The following is an 18,549-nucleotide window of genomic DNA, read 5'->3' on the forward strand; positions in this document are numbered from 1 at the left end:
TCTTAAATTCATAGGTATTTTCATAGTGAAAACTTTTATCAAAGTATTGATTCCGTCAGTTCAGAGTCTGTTTGTACATGGAGTAGAAGAGGTAGCTGCTATTTAACCAGCAGTAGCAAGGCTGATTCTGGAAATCACAGCCTGTCTGTCTTGCAAGAGTTCCATCTCAGCTGAGAAGAGAAAGTTGCAGTATCTTACATTGCCTATTGTAATACAAGCATGTAAGAGACATCTTATTTCTGAATTAGTGTAACATTCAGTGTTGTCCTGTATGTTACGGCTAATCTCTAACTCTGTGGTAAAGAATTTACTTTCAGTAGCAGTCATAGGCAGGGTCATCGCTAGGTGACTTCAGGATAGTTTAGCTGATAGTTTTTAATATCTTGTCCTGGCAAAGTTTTCTAGGTATAAATCTGTGTAAGTGTTGAAAAATAAGTGAGTACAGCATTTGTTTTGATTTGGTTCTTGAAATTTATTAAGATGGCTTTTTGAGTATTGAAAACATATGGTTTCAGACTGTGGGATTTTTATTAATAAAAACCACCCTGATTGCTCCTCCATCCTCCCTAGTTCCCAGAGACCCAGATGAACTGGCATTAATAGGTAGCATGGAAAGACCAAGCTCTAGTAAGACCAAGCTCTATCGTAGAAGTATCCCTCCCAGCACAGCTCCCTTCTAGCATAGGAAAGGCGTTGAGAGATGCTCAGGATAGGGCAATGACAAAAGGATCTGTTGTTACACGGGTCTGCAGGGCTTTCCTGCTTCAACGCAGGGGTCACATCTGCTATTACAGACTGCAGGTCTTGATAAAGACAGAGAGGGACGACACAGCTGCTCCATGCTGGTGGGCTGCTGTGGAATTTTTTTCCCCCCTCAAATTCTTCATTAATATTTCCCTGGTGAAAGGACATTTGCTTAGACAATACCTTGCAGGAGGCAGCATCTGTCTGCAAGGATGTAGATGTTATTAACTATGCTAACCCAGCTGATTGTTAACACAGTTTGAAATTCTATGATTAGAAGTAGAGTGCAAGGATCTCTGAGTCCTGCTCTGAAGGCGTAGGAAAAGAGGAAGGTGAGTGAAGTGAGTTAAGAGATGATTCTGTTACAGGCTGTAGGCTGACTGGTACAATTAAAACTCCATCAATTAGTTCACACACTAGAAATATTTTCATTTCAAAATCAGACCTAAGTATCTGTAAGTGTACTCTCTGTAAAAATTATTTGTTAAATCATTTTCAAAATAGACAAGGAAAAAGCAAAATACTATGGGTTAGGTTTTAAGTATGTAATATTAATAGAAGAGTGAGAGAGAGCCACTGTATAGCTGCTATAGCCTGCCAGGGCAAGAAAGGGCAAAATCTCTCTGTCTAAATAAATACTTTTTTCTAGCTTGTGGAAGTATGGAATTCCTTAAATATATCTTGGATAACAAATACTGTTAGAAAGGATTGTCATGATACCTAAGTAATACAGAGAGAAATCATGGCCAGCAATGCAGATGCAATGAGAGTTTCCAGCATGAATGTTTTTTTTCTTATAGACTAGTATGTCATAATGAAAAATTGTTGTTATTGGAAATAAGCTTACTGTTATTATCTGCCTTCAGATTCTGCCCCAGAAGAGAGAGCTTGCAGGCATTGCTGTGTAAATGGCTTCTCCTTTCAGTGTATAACCTTTGATAATTATTGCCTTTAGGTATGATAACTCTCATTTTTAGTGGAATGTAGTAATGCTAAGATTATATAACGTGTGTATATATATATTTAATGCAAAATTAAAATCCATCTCTATAGAATAAAGTAATTTTCATGTAGTTTTAAAATTTTCCATGAAAAAATGTATTGGCTGATATTTTAATGACTTTTTTTTTCCTATGTGAAGCATCTTCCTGTAAACATCAGCAATTAAAAGAAAAATTACTTCAGAAACTTCTCAGTTTCCTTCCAGAATATTTTCTGTCTTATGGTTGAGATCACTTCTTTCTTCATCTGTAGAAGACAAACAGTGGGCAGGGTGAGAGGTGATGGGAAAATGACAGTTTTGTCATAAGCTTCTAATTCTTGTTTTTATTTCTAAACTTAAAATACTGGTCTAATGGATAAGTGCTGAGTGTGATTTCTGATTAAGGGAACACAACTTTCTAAATGATTCTGTATTCATCTTCATGTGTCTTTAAAAAACAACAATACAAAAAAATCCCAACAAATAATAAAACAGATACTGAAGGGGAGCAGTATATCTGTCACAGTCAGTCTGTTGTCCACTGAGACCTCTAGCAGATCTGCTCATTTTCTGTATAAATGAAGTGTTTTGTGCTTCACTGTTTTACATAATGTTTTCTTGAATGATCTGAAAGAGGAAGTAGAAAGCACATTAATTACATCTGCAGATGATGTGAAGTTAGAGAGCTACAGCAGCTGGAAGAATGGCAAGAAATATAAATTGATCTAGAGACCAGCAATGTGCAGGAATTTACAAAATGAGGCTCGCCTTGGAAACGTGATCCAAATTGTGGACATGCTATATGTAAAATTACCTTAGTGAAGTGTTAATGTTGAGCTTTCACTCATGCGGTAGGCAAGATCTGTTTATCTTGATATCCCACCCAATTAACTCTTTCTTATGGTATCCTGACCTTTAACAACTTCTATTGAATCTTCCTAGAATTGTTTCCAGTTTCACTACTGTGGTTTTGGTGATGGAGGACAAATAACTGGACTATTTCTTGGTTTAGTTACAAGCAAAAACTAAGCAATATGTGGAAAAACTAATGACTCCTTTTATATGATTTTTTTTCACTCCAAACGTTCAATTTTAATAGGATTCTGTCTTAATCAGTGCTGCAAATTGCACGTCTGTCCTGAATTCAGAATCCATGGATCTAAAATTGTGCTGTTTTTCACATCTGCTCCTTTACCAGTTTGCTTTCCAATTTGGGATGCCAGTAGGAATCCAGAGGAAAACTGTCCTGAGACTGCTTTTCTTTACATTGTTTTACGAATGGCTGGCTTGTGCTTTTCCTTGATGCTTTGGAAATGAAATGGATCTGGCTGCCTTTATGGTTTATCAGTCTCTCAGCACTGGGCTCTTTGCAGGGGAGAAGGCCAATCAGTTGTAATTTGCTCAGATAACAATGTTGCTATTGTTAGTGCTAACGTTTGTTTGTTAAATAGGCAGTGTAATAGCTCACTGTAACAAATAATTTAATGTTGAAGAAACAGACTAAGAAGGCTTTTTGGTACACTTTGTATAACATTCTGTGTGAAGGAGGCAAAGCAAAACTGCATGTCCAGTATCACGTTACTTTTGGCTTAATTAGGGCTGTATCTAAATGTCCTGTGTTTCTCTGCACTGAGGTGCTGGAGGTAGCTGCAATGTAACCCAGATAACTTGCTCCTACAACTATATTAAGTTAAGATTAGATGACTTGTGGGGTGGGGGAGCAAAAAATATACAGAAGAATACTTCTTTGCAGATGCCTTATGATATTTTTTTTTTCTTGGTTGATATGTTAGCACGTGCCTAATGGATTTAAGCTTCCTGGTAACGGGCTTGCTATACTTACCTGCTAGAAATGGTCTACAGATCATGGGGTGTAAGATACAGAAAGCAGTACAGTGAAGTTTTATGTAAGAAAGTATGTAACAGTCAATTGCTTTGTATAAAGACTGAATTAAAGACTAAATTAAAGACTGTTACTGTTTTAACTTTGAAATGAACACCTAAAAAGATGGCCAGCCAAATTCATTGTGTCCCTGTAGCAGTATGGCAATCTGTCCAGCACCTCCTCTCTGGTGGTGCACACATTAGCAGTGGCTCGTCAGGCTGGCATGCATTTCTTGCTCCACTCTCTGCACTGTGACCTCTCCCCCTCTCTGTTTTGAGAATTCATCAAAAAAGGTAGCATGCCCAAAAGCCTGGTTTGATTTTTTTCAGTGTATCAGCTTTTATAAAAAGAAAGACGTTGTTTTTTCTTACAGATTTTCAGAAATCCTTTCATGGCAGAGGTCCATGAAGCTGAGGCTGTATTTTGCAGTTTCAGAACTCCACGTTGCACTAGCAGTATCGGTTTGTGTAATATATTTAAGAGGCTGAACTGGTGTGTGTTTGTAATTACAATTGCTTTTGAAATGTCTGCTGTGCGTGTGGCATGATTTTGATTGTGAGTGGAATCAGGCTTTCAGCTGAAATCTATTGTTATTCACTTAATTCTGTTTTCTGTTTATTTCTGTTAGTAATTTTTTCCTTTTGTGCTGAGTAAACTGTAATTTGGACAATGCTGATTTGTCCTGTTTAAACATATTTGCCTATGTCTTATCTCAGTTGATTATATTAAAAGCATAAGACAGAAAGCTGCACTCTTGCTATTTCCTCCACAGTATAAGTAGAAGATTGTGTTGCTGTTTATCTGTGCTACTGTGCTTCTCTATCTCTGAGGCTAGTATGCAAGTGTGGCATGAATTCTTTATCCGTATAGTATGGTGGTGGCTTGCAAGTGATGAAAAACAGTTTCCTTTACGCAGATGTCCATCTTTGTTAATGCTGTCAAACAGCAAGTGTGATATCCAGGAAATATGTGTCACTCTGTGTGTTACTGATAATGTAATCTAATTTCCAAAAATAAATTAAATGCATCTTTTCATCTATACCCATCAGATGTATGTAAGCTAAAGGAAAATACTGTGTTAGAGCCAGTACACATGAATTTGGAAGAAAGATCAGTGGCTAATGTTAAATTAAACCTTTGGGTTTGCCACATTTTCTAATAAATTAACCTTGCTGAAGAAGCTCATGATGGTATCATGTATTGTTGCAGAGACTTCCCCAGATAAAATATCTTATCTGAGTTGAAGGACTGTTATTTGTTTCAAACAATGCCTTTAAAATCTTTATGAGCAATTTTTACAAGGTCTTTTTCAGTAAAACCTTATGTAGAGTAGTAGTAAACTTAACTTTTTAAGAAGTGTTAACAAACACTACAGATTTTTTTCACGGATGTCTTTTATTTAGTTATTTGCCATGCCCTCCTAAGTAAAATGAACTAAAGTGAGGAGAAAAATGAATGAAATGGCATTTCTCATTTTAATAGGTGAGGTGCCATGACATAGACTGGTCGCTTCCCTAGCATGTATCACTTACATATATATTTTTTTTAAGATGTTATTGCCATGTATTCAAGTTGAAAAGATGAGTAATAGTTCTATTTGTGGGGAAATACCGCAATAGTTATGTCAGTCCTTTTAATAATTACAAGATGTGAGAGAGGACCCTTTCTCCTTCCATGTACCCCTCACCAACTCGACATTTCTGCAGGCATTTGGAAGCAAAACCAAGCCATTTTGATACCTCTTTCCTGAAAGATCTGTGTCTGCTGTAGTTTAAGCTGGGCAAAGTCTGGACTGTGTCATCCAACCCACTCTGCTTGTCTCTGGATCTGCTCCCTCAACTAGTTTTTTTTATCAAGCTGGGCAAATGGTGTTGCTGCTAGCTGTGGAGAGGTGTCAGAAAAGCCCCCTATGGCTTCTGTAGGCTCTATCAGCTATGGAAGTGTACCTTAAGATAGTTCAGATTCCCCATCATCTACCCACTCCAGAGCACCAAAGTCAGCTCCTTCACTTGTGGTTTGCTTCTCTTAAGATAATGTGTGTGACCTTGTTCAAGCAACCTTAGATCTTTCTTCTTCAATTACCTCAAACTGTCACACTAACATTTTTTATATCTTTATATCTTCATCCAGCTTTGCCTGTTTATAGTTTAGCTGATACTGTTTTGTGCATATGGCTGAACTATTCCTCCTTTAACATAATAGAAACAACAGTTTTCTGTTGTTTCTGCCAGACCAGGCAGAACAAATCTGTTCAGACCTCTTGTATATCCTGTATAACTTCCCCATTGCTGAAGAAATACAACTGTTCATTATAGATCCTACCGTTTAATCTCATTGAATTATTGAGGCCACCTATTTAATTGAAGGACTCCTTTCATTATTAAGACCTTGCTGTCTGAGCCCTGAAAGGGAAGACTTGGGCTAGTTTTCATTCATCAGGTGCATGCAAGGATCATAGACAGGCATTTGTAATACTACTTTAAATCAAAAGTAATTGATCTTCATTTGTTTTATCAGTAATATTTATGTGGTGGTGGTGCTGCTGTGGGTACTAGAATAGGAAGTTTCTTCAGCTATTTCATTGGGCAGATGGCAAGAACATGTTAGCAATACCGTTAGGTTTTCAGTTCCTGGGGTTCTGCATTACATCAAAAATACCTTTTATATAAAATTTGTGGTTGCACCGTTATGCTGCTGACCTCCTCTGATCTGTACAAGAGCAGGTTGTTGCTGTATCATGTTACATTTCCTGTGTGGCATCTCTTTTCCTGCTTGTTAGAAAGTATGTCAGTGCTTATGTCCTGTGCCTATTCAGTGACAGGTGACCATTAAGATGTATTAGCTGCATAAATAATTGGTGTGTAGATTATTCCACATATTCCACAATTCTTCTTGTGACAAATTCATTGTATCACTTTGAACTGGAGTAGTGTAAGGTATTTCTTATGCTTATTAAGTATGTATTCAAGTTTATTGGAGCAATGTTGTGTGGTCTTTCTAGTACAGATGAAATAACTCATTCTTTCCTTGTGTCCTAGTTTAGACTTGGATCTTTGAAGCTACAGAAAGTTTCAAGTCCGGTGGAGGTGGTTAAGGAACTGATTGGTCACTGCCTAGACTGCCTGGGAAGACTGAAGGCAAAAAATGAGCACCTGCAAAAAGAAAATGAAAGGCTTTTCAGCGACTGGAGTGACGTGGAGAAGCGGTAAGTTTAAAAGTGCATTCACAGGTGATACTTGAGAAACTCACAAATACTTAGTGTCAGTGCAGGCTTTACTGATGAGCGCTTTTGGAGTCGTATACAGAAAGGAGCACCCAAATTTTTCTTCTCTTGACACGTGTTTTCAGCCCAGTTACTTACAGCCCATGTAGCTGTGTGTTGTTGTGGATCTTCCTATGTCAGAAATGCAAGTACTTTGCAATTAAAGCTGGTTTTACCTTTATGAAGTGAAAAAAAAAATATCTCTTTTCTGTAGAATCCTCTCTACTTTCTTCGGGAAGCCTTCTTTCCATTATTTTCTATAATTCTCATGATTAGCAGTTTAAATTATTTACATTTTTGAATGGGGAATAAGTTGCCATTGCTTTAATCTGTTTGCCTTGTGAAAGCAAACAGTATTGGAAAGTGAGTGTGGTGTTGCAGGGAAAAGCACCATTATTTTGTGAGGGTTTTTGCTTAAATGCCATTGCATTTATGATCTGAATCGTCTGCCACTGCACTCTAGTGAAGTAATCTTTGCTTATTTCAGTTAACATAAAACTCTTATCACATACAAGTCGGATATTTATCTTGCTTTTCTCTAGCTTTATCTGAAAAACCACATTTAGGAAGACTGATGAAAGAATGTAGCTAATTGGCATTAACTTACCTTGAAAAAGAGAACTAACTTTTGGGAGGAGTTAGTTTTGTTTCCCTCTCATTAAAATGACTAACAGTTTCTCCTGACAATCTCCCTGACAAGCATATGGCCTTCCTAAGTAGTGTTTTACTGCTTAGCAGTTTATTGAACAATAGCGTATTGTATAACCAGTATGCTGTACTGCATTACACGCTAATGTGTAATAGGCATTAGTCCTTGTATCAATTTCCATGGTGGTGTGGCACTTTTAAAGAGTAACCCCAAAGAAAAAAAATCACAGTTGCCAGACAGCCTTTGCTCTTGGAAGCAGTGTATTCAAGCTCTGAAAGCTGGTGGTTTTCTTTACTATGTTTGTATTTCGAATAGCTGAAACAATTTTTCAAAATAAATACTGAAAGTTGTATGGTCACCAAACTTTGGCCATGTCCACGAAATGGAGAATGAAAATAATTTTCATCCAAACAGTGTTGTTTTTTTGGTTTTGGGGTGTTTTTTTGTTTGGTTTTGGTTTGGTTTTTGTTTTTTAAATTCTTTTTGCCGCAGCCTAGTGTACCCTGCTATCTCTCTTTGCTCTTGTGGCTCGAAATGCTGGACCTAGTGTTGTGAGTTTCTTGGAGCTGAACAAAAGCTTTGCCTGTCTTTGTTCAGTAGACAGGATTTCAAGCTCCACACTCTGTATCACTCATGATGTTGCATAGTAAAACATAAAATATAAAGCACATGGTGTGGAGAATTGTGCTCCCTCTTCGCCTGGAGCAAAGGCATATCAGCTCCAGAGTTTCAGCCCCTGCAGTTCCCCTTGCTTAAAATCTCTCTCTTCAGGACCTCATTAGAATTGAAACATAGCATGCAGACTTCCAAGAGCTGTTTTTGTTCAGATTAAGCATGAGGCACTGGATGGAATAATTCAATCATCCCTTCTCCATTTTCCTACTCTAATTGTCTTGACCATCATGAAGGTTTTGTGAGCTCAGCTCAGCAGCTTTGCCCCGTAGCTCTCCAGGGTCTCTTGACGTGTAAACTTGTTCTGCTTTCCATTTAGTCTGTAAAATGGCAAGCAAGTTTCCTTCAGGAGGCTAAATCTGCCTAGTGAACAATCTGTAAGCTGAATACCAGCTCCGATTGGTTGCTGGCAATTTCCTCAATGTATGTGAGATAGTCTGCTTGGCTGCAAACAGCACATGTGGCAGCCCTATGCCAGGTTCAGGAATAGCTACTGCTGCTTCCCTCTTCAGTTCAAGTTCAAGTAAAGGCAAAAGGCAGGAGCAGGCCAAAAATCCCTTTGAAGAGAACCCCCCCCTGCATCATCAAATTGTTAAATTACTTATGCACTCTAGTCTAAGCTGTGTGACGTCTGAGATGTTGAGAGTGTTTCTGGTTGAAGCTGTAACTCCCTTAATTTTCATCGTCTTACTTATTGTGATGACCTAAGTGTAGGATTTTACCTGGCTGAACATTTCCCTGCTTTTAGGAAATGACCCATGTGTCGGTAACATCAGTGTGAGAGTTATTGGCTAGCTAGATTGTTCAGCACTTGATCTAAAAACATAAAATAAAAATTACTGAGCCACTATCTGGCAAGATCCAAATAGAGAGGCTATGGAAATTTTCAGAACGATTATTCTGAAAATGCTGCAAATGGATGCCTGGCAGGGAGTGTGTGTATGTGAACACCTCAGGGATAGATGAGTTAAAATATCAAAGCAGAATAGTATTGTTTTTATGTCATATAGATAATTAATATTGTAAATGTAAAGTAATAATAATATGCAGCAAAATAATTCCTTGGCCAATAAAAACACAAGTTAAATTTCTGTTTTGGGTGTGGTATGTATTTTGTGTCAAACATCTAAAATCAGTGTAGACAAGCCAAAATCAAAATAGCTGCTAATTCATTTTGTGGTCAACTATAGTGACAGTATATTTAAACCACAAGCAGCTTATAAAAATGCAGGCTGGGTAGTTTGGTGCTTGAAATTGACTCTTCAATGTTAGCTCATCAAGATTCAATACTATTGCCAATGTTGGGGGAAGGGTGAATATGAAATGTAATAGAGCAGTGCTGTAAGACCAGCAATTATTTTAAGCACTGAGGACAAGGATAAATAACAGAAACGTTGAATTTTTTCTGTTTAGTATTGGAGTGTGGAAAACGTATAAATGCCATTAAGTTACTTAGTTCATGTTAATCTCTGTGAAGCATGTGTGATTGCTCTACATTTAGGCAGCACTTAAGAACTGGACAGTTACCTTATTTTCTCAATTACTAATCATAATGATTCCTAATACTAGCTGCTTTCAGTAGGCTGTGCAAGCTTTCTGATGGCTATCAACTTGGGCATGTCCGGCACATTAAAAGCGTTGCACTTGCATAACAGAGAGATTTAAGAATACAGAAATTCGAAAGCGTGTGCATTTGCACCACTCTAGCCATTAACTTCCATTTATTTCCGTTGTACTTGAAAGTTGTCTTTGAGATGAGTAGCTTCTTTATTTGGCCTGGGGAGATGGTACTTTAGTGAGACAAATCACACACAGGCACAAGCATGTGGCGAATTGCAATTAAAGTTTGTATTTGTAACTGATGAGGTATTGGAATGAAACCCAGCCAGCTTTGCTTAGTGGTCACGTAATTCAGGTAATGCATGCCTGAGTGAATCCTAAAGGCTATGCAGAGTTACAGCCAGAGCTACCCCACACACACATACGCTCTGCATAATTAATGCATCCCTGTTCCCAAGCAGCAGAGGACTGTTGCTTTTTACTATTCTGTTTTTAAGTATCATCATATGCCATATAATAGTATATTTTTAAAGGCTCATAACTTGTAAATATAGTGTTAATGTAATACTATTTTACACTGATTGAATGTTATGCCAAATTAATGTCATATAGAATCATAGAATCATTAAGGTTGGAAAAGGCCCTTAAGATCATTGAGTCCAACCATTAACCTAGCACTGCCAAGTCCACCACTAAACCATGGCCTCGAGCACCATGTCTACCCTTCTTTTAAATACCTCCAGGGATGGAGACTCAACCACTTCCCTGGGCAGCCTGTTCCAGTGCCTGACTACCCTTTCGGTGAAGAAGTTTTTCCTAGCCTACACTTCCCCTGGTGCAGCTTGAGGCCATCTCCTCTCGTCCTGTCGCTTGTTACTAGGGAGAAGAGACGGACCCCCACCTCGCTACAACCTCCTTTCAGGAGAGCAATAAGGTCTCCCCTCAGCCTCCTCTTCTCCAGACTAAACAACCCCAGCTCCCTCAGCCGCTCCTCATAAGACTTCTTCTCTAGACCCTTCACCAACTTCGTTGCCCTTCTTTGGACACACTCCAGCACCTTGATGTCCTTCTTGCAGTGAAGGACCCAAAACTGAACCCTGTATTGGAGGTGCGGCCTCACCAGGGCCAGGTACAGGGGCACTATCACCTCCCTGGTCCTGCTGGCCACACTATTACTGATGCAAGCCAGGATGCCATTGGCCTTCTTGGCCACCTGAGCACACTGCTGGCTCATGTTCAGGCAGCTGTCAACCAACACCCCCAGGTCCTTTTCCGCCAGGCAGCTCTCCAGCCACTCCTTCCCAAGCCTGTAGCGTTGCCTGGGGTTCCTGTGAACAAAGTGCAGGACCCGGCACTTAGCCTTGTTGAATCTCATGCAGTTGGCCCCGGCCCAACGATCCAGCCTGTCCAGGTCCCTCTGCAGGGCCTTCCTACCCTCCAGCAGATCGACACTTCCACCCAACTTGGTGTTGCCTGCAAACTTACTGAGGCTGCACTCGATCCCCTCATCCAGATCATCAATGAAGATATTGAACAGGACCGGCCCCAACACTGAGCCCTGGGGAACACCACTCGTGACCGGCTGCCAACTGGATTTGACTCCATTCACCACCACTCTCTGGGCTCGGCCGTCCAGCCAGTTTTTAACCCAGCGCAGAGTGCACTTATCCAAGCCGTGAGCAGCCAGCCTGTGCCTGGAGAATGTATTTATATACGGATTACTTTAAACAGCAGGAAAACATCTAAAAAGGTGTTCACGTAAATGAAAACAGTCATATAAGATTAACTGATGGTATACTACTAATTGATTTTGCCTACGCAGAACAGTTAATATTCTAATCTGTGCATATAGTCAGTATGTATATTTCGAGATGCTAATATTTTGCTCCAGAGGCTGAAGAAATTGGCTAGTCTTGCAGTAGTTTCCTATACTGTGCTTCTTAACATCCAGGCAGCATCAACTTTACTTCATTGAGAGTTTACAGTTATGTGGATTTTCATCAATGGATGTCTTATATGACACCTTTTTGGCCAAGTCAGCAAAATGTCTCAATGTAACTAAACCAACCTCAGCTGCTCTGACACTGACCAGTCCATTGGCAAAATAAAGGCACAGTAGTAAGCACTTTCTTTAGTTAGTGTTGTTTTTTTTGTGGGAGAGGGGACTTTTCTATAGGATTTGATACAGACAGGATGACGATATTTTACACAAAATCCTTGTTTTCCATTTTTATGTATACAGAGATAATTAATTTCAAGCACGTAAATGGCAGTTTACTCAACAGCTGTATTTTTTTTTTAGATCTATTTTTTTAATGGCTGAATTCTACTTGATAAGTGGGAGACAATTCCTGTCCTTACCTTTCTCCTTCCATGAGCTGGTCAAGGTACTTCTGGACCCTGTATTAGAATTTATGATTCTTTGTGAATTCTCTATTTGTTCGCCACTAAACAGTTAATTTTCCTTTTGTAGCTTGAAAGTCTCCTGGTAGTTGATTAGTACATATGATCTTTCATTTAGGAATTATTGAACCGATCTATATGGTAATGATGTTCTGCTATTTGCATTTAAATTAGATGAATTATTTATCAACTATCAAGTATATCCCTAAAGCATTGCACAGTAGACTTAATAGTTCATGTGATTATTTTTTATTGTCTTTCTTCTTACATCATATATGGTTTTGATCTATGAACAAAATAATCGGTATTTATACAGGAAGTCTGTGGAAATTTCTTACCTTATAAATTACTATTTTTAAAATTTGTTATGTATTTGGGTTTAATAACAAAGGAAGCCTTCTAAACTTCTTTACCAACCTTGCATAGTTTGGTGAAAAGAATGTTGTTTATAGTTTATGACCACTTGCTGTAATACTGTAGTTACCATGATCAATAAGATTATCCGGATGTTTTTTTGCTTGTTATGAACACAGCTATTACAGTGTTTGTGGTTCAACCCATGGACTAAAAAGTTATGAAATTGAAGAAGTACATATAGAATCACATTTTCTATAAGTCACTTCATTTTTTTTGTGTTCATGTTTGCTTATATTCCATTTTTGCTTTGCTTATGAGACAGTACACACCCATATTCTTAATTGTATATTTCCACTGTGCTTCATTTTATTGACATTGACCTACCTACAGGTGCACATTAAACCTTTAAAAACGAGAAGAATATTTTACTCTGAAGGTACTAATTAAGAGATTTTAAAACACTTTTATATACACTGTGTTTAGTCCTCTACCAAGTAATTGTGATTGGTTCAGGGGAAAAAAACATAAAAATCTGCCTAGTGGTGGCTGCAAGGGTACCAAAATCTCATCTCTGTATCTGTAGAATTTGAAATGGAGTCCGCAGCACTGGAGTTATTAGCATTGTATTTGTCTGAATGCCTGTAAAGGATTACAGTTGCCATCAGGTGTTGATGCAGTGTCCCACTGAGCTTTGCCAGGAACTGGTTTCTGTACCTTGCCAGCTCACCAGAACAAGACACGCAAGGCTGTTGGTGGAAAATGGTCAGGCAAAGGTCTATATCACCCACATCTCTCCCAGGAGTTTTGGCAAGGAAAGAGTTCTGGAGCTGTCCTCATTGCCCAAAGTATTTGCTGGTCATCTCAGCCCATGTTGAAGTGGAGTTGCCTATTTCTTGTTTCTTTTTTTCCCTGTTCAAATATATTTCAAGTCAGAGTGTGTGGTCCAGATTTGGGACCCATCAAGCTTAATAATACCTATTTGTAATCTCATTATGTGTGTCTTGCTAAGCTATGCCCACTGTAGTGAATTCAGCATTGAAACTAAAGAACACTTGCCTATTTAAATTTTAGTTGTCTGAGATGCATGTGTGCAAGAACCAATCACAAAAAGCATGAAGAGGAAATTTTCCCCTTGGAAACTTTCCCCTTTTGGTAGCACAGTTCATTGCAATTTTCTATGGAAAAGAAAAGTTTCTTCTGGCCTGTTTCAGACACAAGATGCTGTACTAGTTGTGCATGGTTTGGTATGGGGATTCGTGTAATAAGAAGGCTGGCCTCACTACAGCTTTTCTTCCAGGAAACACAGAGTTTTAAAAAGAAATGGTATAACAGTTAATTTTACATTGTAGGCTGGAAAAATGTGTGGAAGCTAAAGAAGAACTAGAGGCAGATCTTTATAACCGGTTTATTTTGGTGCTGAATGAAAAGAAGGCAAAGATAAGAAACTTACAGAAGTTGTTGAATGAAGCGAAAGAATCTGCAGCAGATGCCAAATGTACAAGGTATTTCTTAATTTTCCTGAGTTACTTAGTATCATACCTATTGCATACTTTAGTTTAGTTTCCATTTCTTTGGCTCTAACAGTGAGTGACAGTTCTTCCTGGCTAAGTGCTTGGTTATCCAAAACAATACTGGTAGTCATGAGAGCAGAGGATTCTTTGTGGAGTCACTGCAAATAGCAGCATATTGTTTTGGACGCCATAGCCAAAAACTAAATATTCAATGAATCTGTCGTCTTCTTTTTTTCTGTTAGGTTGCAGTTGATTTTCCAGAGTATGTCTCTGCCATTTCCATAGGTGATACTTTCATATGCATTCTCCCTGAATTATTTGATTCCTTTTGTCCTTTGGGAAACAAAAATATCGATATCTAAATGTTTTTGTGTACTTTTTATTTCAAAAATATCCGGAGGAGATGACTTATTCTAATGCTACAACACACCTTAATTTGTCTGCTATTTTTATCCTGCTTTTTTATATCTTAACTTACCTGTTGTTGTCTGTCCTTGTATATGAATGCACTGAGCTGTTCAGCATGGCAAGTCCAAAGAAGGGCAATGAAGCTGGTGAAGGGTCTAGAGCACAAGTCTTATGAGGAGTGACTGAAGGAACTGGGGTTATTTAGTCTGGAGAAGAGGAGGCTGAGGGGAGACCTTATTGCTCTCTACAGCTACCTGAAAGGAGGTTGTAGTGAGGTGGGGGTCGGTCTCTTCTCCCTAGTAACAAGCAACAGGACAAGAGGAAGTGGCCTCAAGTTGCGCCAGGAGAGGTTTACATTGGATATTAGGATGCCCAGGGAAGTGGTTGAGTCCCCATCCCTGGAGGTGTGTAAAAGATGTGTAGATGTGGTGCTTAGGGACATGGTTTAGTGGTGGACTTGGCAGTGCTAGGTTAACGGTTGGACTTGATGATCTTAAAGGTCTTCTCCTACCTAAACAATTCTATGGTTCTATGGGGACTTTACATTGACTTGTATCAGCTTGCATTGCTTCTGAGACAGTGCAGAATTAATTATAAATTTATATATATATATATGCAGAATTAATTATAAATTAATTATAAATTCTTTGCAGGAATAATAGACGGCAAAGATGTGCGTGCTTTCTTTCCCTTTTTTTTTTCTTTTTTTTTTTTTCCTAGGGATAGTATAGCTACCACTCAGATGGCTACAGGGAGAGAAGATGACTATGATGGCAGCACTGATGAGGAAAGTGAAAATTTAACACGGGCCTCATTACCATCAGGTAAGACAGAATGTATTGTCTTTGGGGAATATCACGGACAGGCCAATCACTTTCTGTGAATAAACCTTAATGAAGACAAAATACTACCTGACAAATTGCTCTGTGACAAGCCAACCTGGAAGCCTTAAAAATACCTCTCTTGAAGCAGAGTATAATACTGGCATTTTCAAATTAGAAAGAGGAAGTTTAGAAGCATGTTGCACAAGTGAAGGTACTGTCATTGCTTCCAAAATGACAAATTACATACTTTGCAGAAGTAATGACAGTCTAACAGTATCTGAACCATCAACAGTTCCATTTTAAATTCTAGGAATCATGATGTGTATGCAATGATTGCTAAATTGACAAATGTAGTTCCTCGCAGTTTCAAGAATGTTTAAAAAGGGGAAAAAGAGGAGGTTTAATGGCTATAAAAAGACCTGTGTGCATAAATGGAATAAAAATGTATTTATAGCAGAATTAATTTTAATTTGTGAGTGAATTTTTGGCCTCACGAAGGTGCTCATGAAACTTAATTTGGCTAATTTTTCCAGGACTAGAGACTTGTAAATTGTATGGAATACAGCAGTTGCCCATGCTACAACTGTGAATCAGAAATTTTGCTATACATTGGCAAACTAGTAGGAATATGCAGGACAAATGGTATCAAAATTTTAAAACTGCGTTGGTACTTGCCATATAGCTATTATAAACTTCCCTTCAGGTGTGCAAAGTTTGCTATGGGTTCTCTCACTGGAGCTTTCTATTTCTACCATAGGTAAAGGTAATCAAGACAACAACTTATTACAACTGTTTACTGTGCATACTGGGAACGAGAAGTGTTCAAGACCCTGATACCAGGGGTATTCAGCTATGTAACTCATATGAGCCTGTTTGTTGAGGACTTTCTAATATAATGTAAAGTAGGCAGAGCTCCAGACAAATGTAGAAAGTTGCAATTATGGAAAGAAATTATTTTGTATTATACTGTGCTCTTCAGTTCAGAAATCTTTGCTTTCAAGTGGTATTTGGTCAGTTCAGGTAATGTGGGGAGAAATAGTTTACATTTAGTGAAAAGGCAAGGGAACTGGAAGGTGTTGATTCTTTTGCGAGATTCAATAGGACTTAATTAGCTCAGTGGGAGTTTTGAGACAGACATATGCCCCCTACTCAGGCAATCATGAGGGACTGGACTGATCAATGTTATAGAAAAAATTAGCAACTTTGTTTTTATTTGAGTTGTAAACAAAAATGTGGTTTCTGTTGCCTTTGAGGGATAGAACACTCGGGATTTTGATCATGACTAGAGAGTTCTTTCAACTGCAAAATTTGCAATTAATATGAAGACTATAAACTTAATCCTTTGGGTAACACAGTCAAGTTTTTCAAGGTAATGGCATTCTTGAACCTCCACAATGAGTATCACTTAGGTCAGTTGATACTCTTCCTGTGTACACAGCTTTTTCTTTCCATGAACAATGGAAAAGCACAGATAGGAGCTGAATATCTTGGTGTGGTCTAGGATTTTTCGTATGCAAAAAGAGGTCTGAGGCAGACTGTGTCTCTATGAAGAAGACAGTTGATTCAGGGGTGAGTGGCATGAGACGATAATGAAGCTCAGCTACATCAAGCTTCAAGGACTAAAAGGCATAAAAGATAATACAGATAATGTTTGGGTTTTTTCTGTTTTATCTGTAGTTTTCCTATATTTTAGTCCAATATTACATTTCTTTTCCTTTTGGATTTGGAATGTCATTGTGTGAGTTGCAGGAGTCAATGAGAATTAAAGGATTTTTAAGAATATTTTAGTAGATATTGGTGAAAGCCACAGTCAAGAGCGAAGATCATAATTTAAAAACTTCTTTGAAGCAAAGTGAAGGCAGATGTTTATACAGACACATATACACATATTAAGTATGCATTTATATGTGTGCATGTCCAAAATTTAAAGCAAGAAGCTGATGCTGGTTGTCATAAATGAAAAGTAGGAACTGCAGGCGATGGCTGAAGAAAGCAACATGATATAAAGGCAGAGAATCTCAGGCCAGGAGGTAGAAGGCCAACGACCAGTCTTCAAGTTAGTTGAGAACATATATGCAGCTGTTATTGTGCAATGATAAAAAAACAGTAGTAATTGAAAAAGCAGCTGTGTTCAGTCAGTGCTTTTGGTTTGTGTTTAGGGGGGAAAAGCTAGCTGTAGTTGCGTCATAATGTACTTCTGTTCTAGAAACTAAGGGGGACATGAAAGAGCAGCTGTGAAATCTAGACATTTTAAAATTAGCCAGTCAGGATATGTTGAACTGCAGAGTTTAAAAAGCTGCCTGGAAGTTTTTCTTAGCTACCAATAATTGGGAGGCGGGGCAATTTCTAGAATTTTTGGGGCACTGGGAGCATTCCAGGGGATTTGGAAAAAAACTGCTAATATTTACCAAAAGAAAAAGTACATGAAATGGCACATTTGGTTAAGGGTATATCAGTCTGGTGTTGATCTGATGCAAATATTGGAACAGAACTCAATGAAGAAAAATATTAAAAAAAAGGAATAAGAATGGTTAATTCCAGTCTTTGTAAAGATGGAGAAACCGGAGATTGAAAACTACGTACTCATGTCTTTTGTGATGAGATTACCAGCTGGCTCATGGACGTAAAATTAGTAAAGTAATAGACTGACTTCCATAAGATATCATGCTGCACCACATTTTAATCAAGAAATTGGAACATGGAAATTAACATAACACATGATAAATAGATTCTTAAATGAGGTAATATGTCTATCTCAAAATATAAAATGGAAAGTTATCAGTGCTTGTATGTGAGGAGTGTGAAATTGAAGATAATGTGTATAAACCAATTTGCATTTTGTGATACACCAACTATAAACAAAACTTGTGCATTCTAACACAGTGTAATGCAATGATTTCCAGTCCTTTGACAGCTGCGCTTCACTTGAAAATACCAACAATGTCTCAAGCTTTGTTTTGCCTAGCTCCTTCTGCCACGTAAAGCTGGGTACCTCCAGGGTTTGCCATCATCTTCCCCATGTGGACCCATCTGGCAAAGCCAAGAGCTACTTGGACATCTCTTGCACTCTGCTTCATGTTGCACCCCTTCTGGCACGGTGGCACTGTCCTGCCTGGACTTGCAGGAAAACAGGCTTGGTCTTAGCTCAAGTTAGTTCAGTTGGTCTCTGTCTGACCTCTTATCAGTTTATAACTTCCCAGTGCTACCTTCCTCACCTGATAGGGAACCACTGGTCTAGTGTAAGGATACTTTGGAAAATAAAGACCATACAGAAAATTCTCTGAAGCAGCAA

General features: G+C 38.4%; 1 protein-coding gene across 1 annotated transcript in view; it reads left to right on the forward strand.

The window, feature by feature from the left end:
* The window catches only part of XRCC4 (X-ray repair cross complementing 4), a gene marked incomplete at its 5' end in the record, with an annotated part of 164,705 nt that overhangs the window by 52,284 nt on the left and 93,872 nt on the right, over nt 1-18,549 (forward strand). The window contains 3 exons of the mRNA XM_082337425.1: nt 6,650-6,816; nt 13,864-14,016; nt 15,154-15,257. Of these exons, the coding sequence (XP_082193551.1) occupies nt 6,650-6,816; nt 13,864-14,016; nt 15,154-15,257 (424 nt within the window). The remainder of the gene's footprint in view (nt 1-6,649; nt 6,817-13,863; nt 14,017-15,153; nt 15,258-18,549) is intronic.

Source organism: Platalea leucorodia (assembly GCF_965183815.1).
Source record: "Platalea leucorodia genome assembly, chromosome: Z".
Classification (NCBI taxonomy): Eukaryota; Metazoa; Chordata; class Aves; order Pelecaniformes; family Threskiornithidae; genus Platalea; species Platalea leucorodia.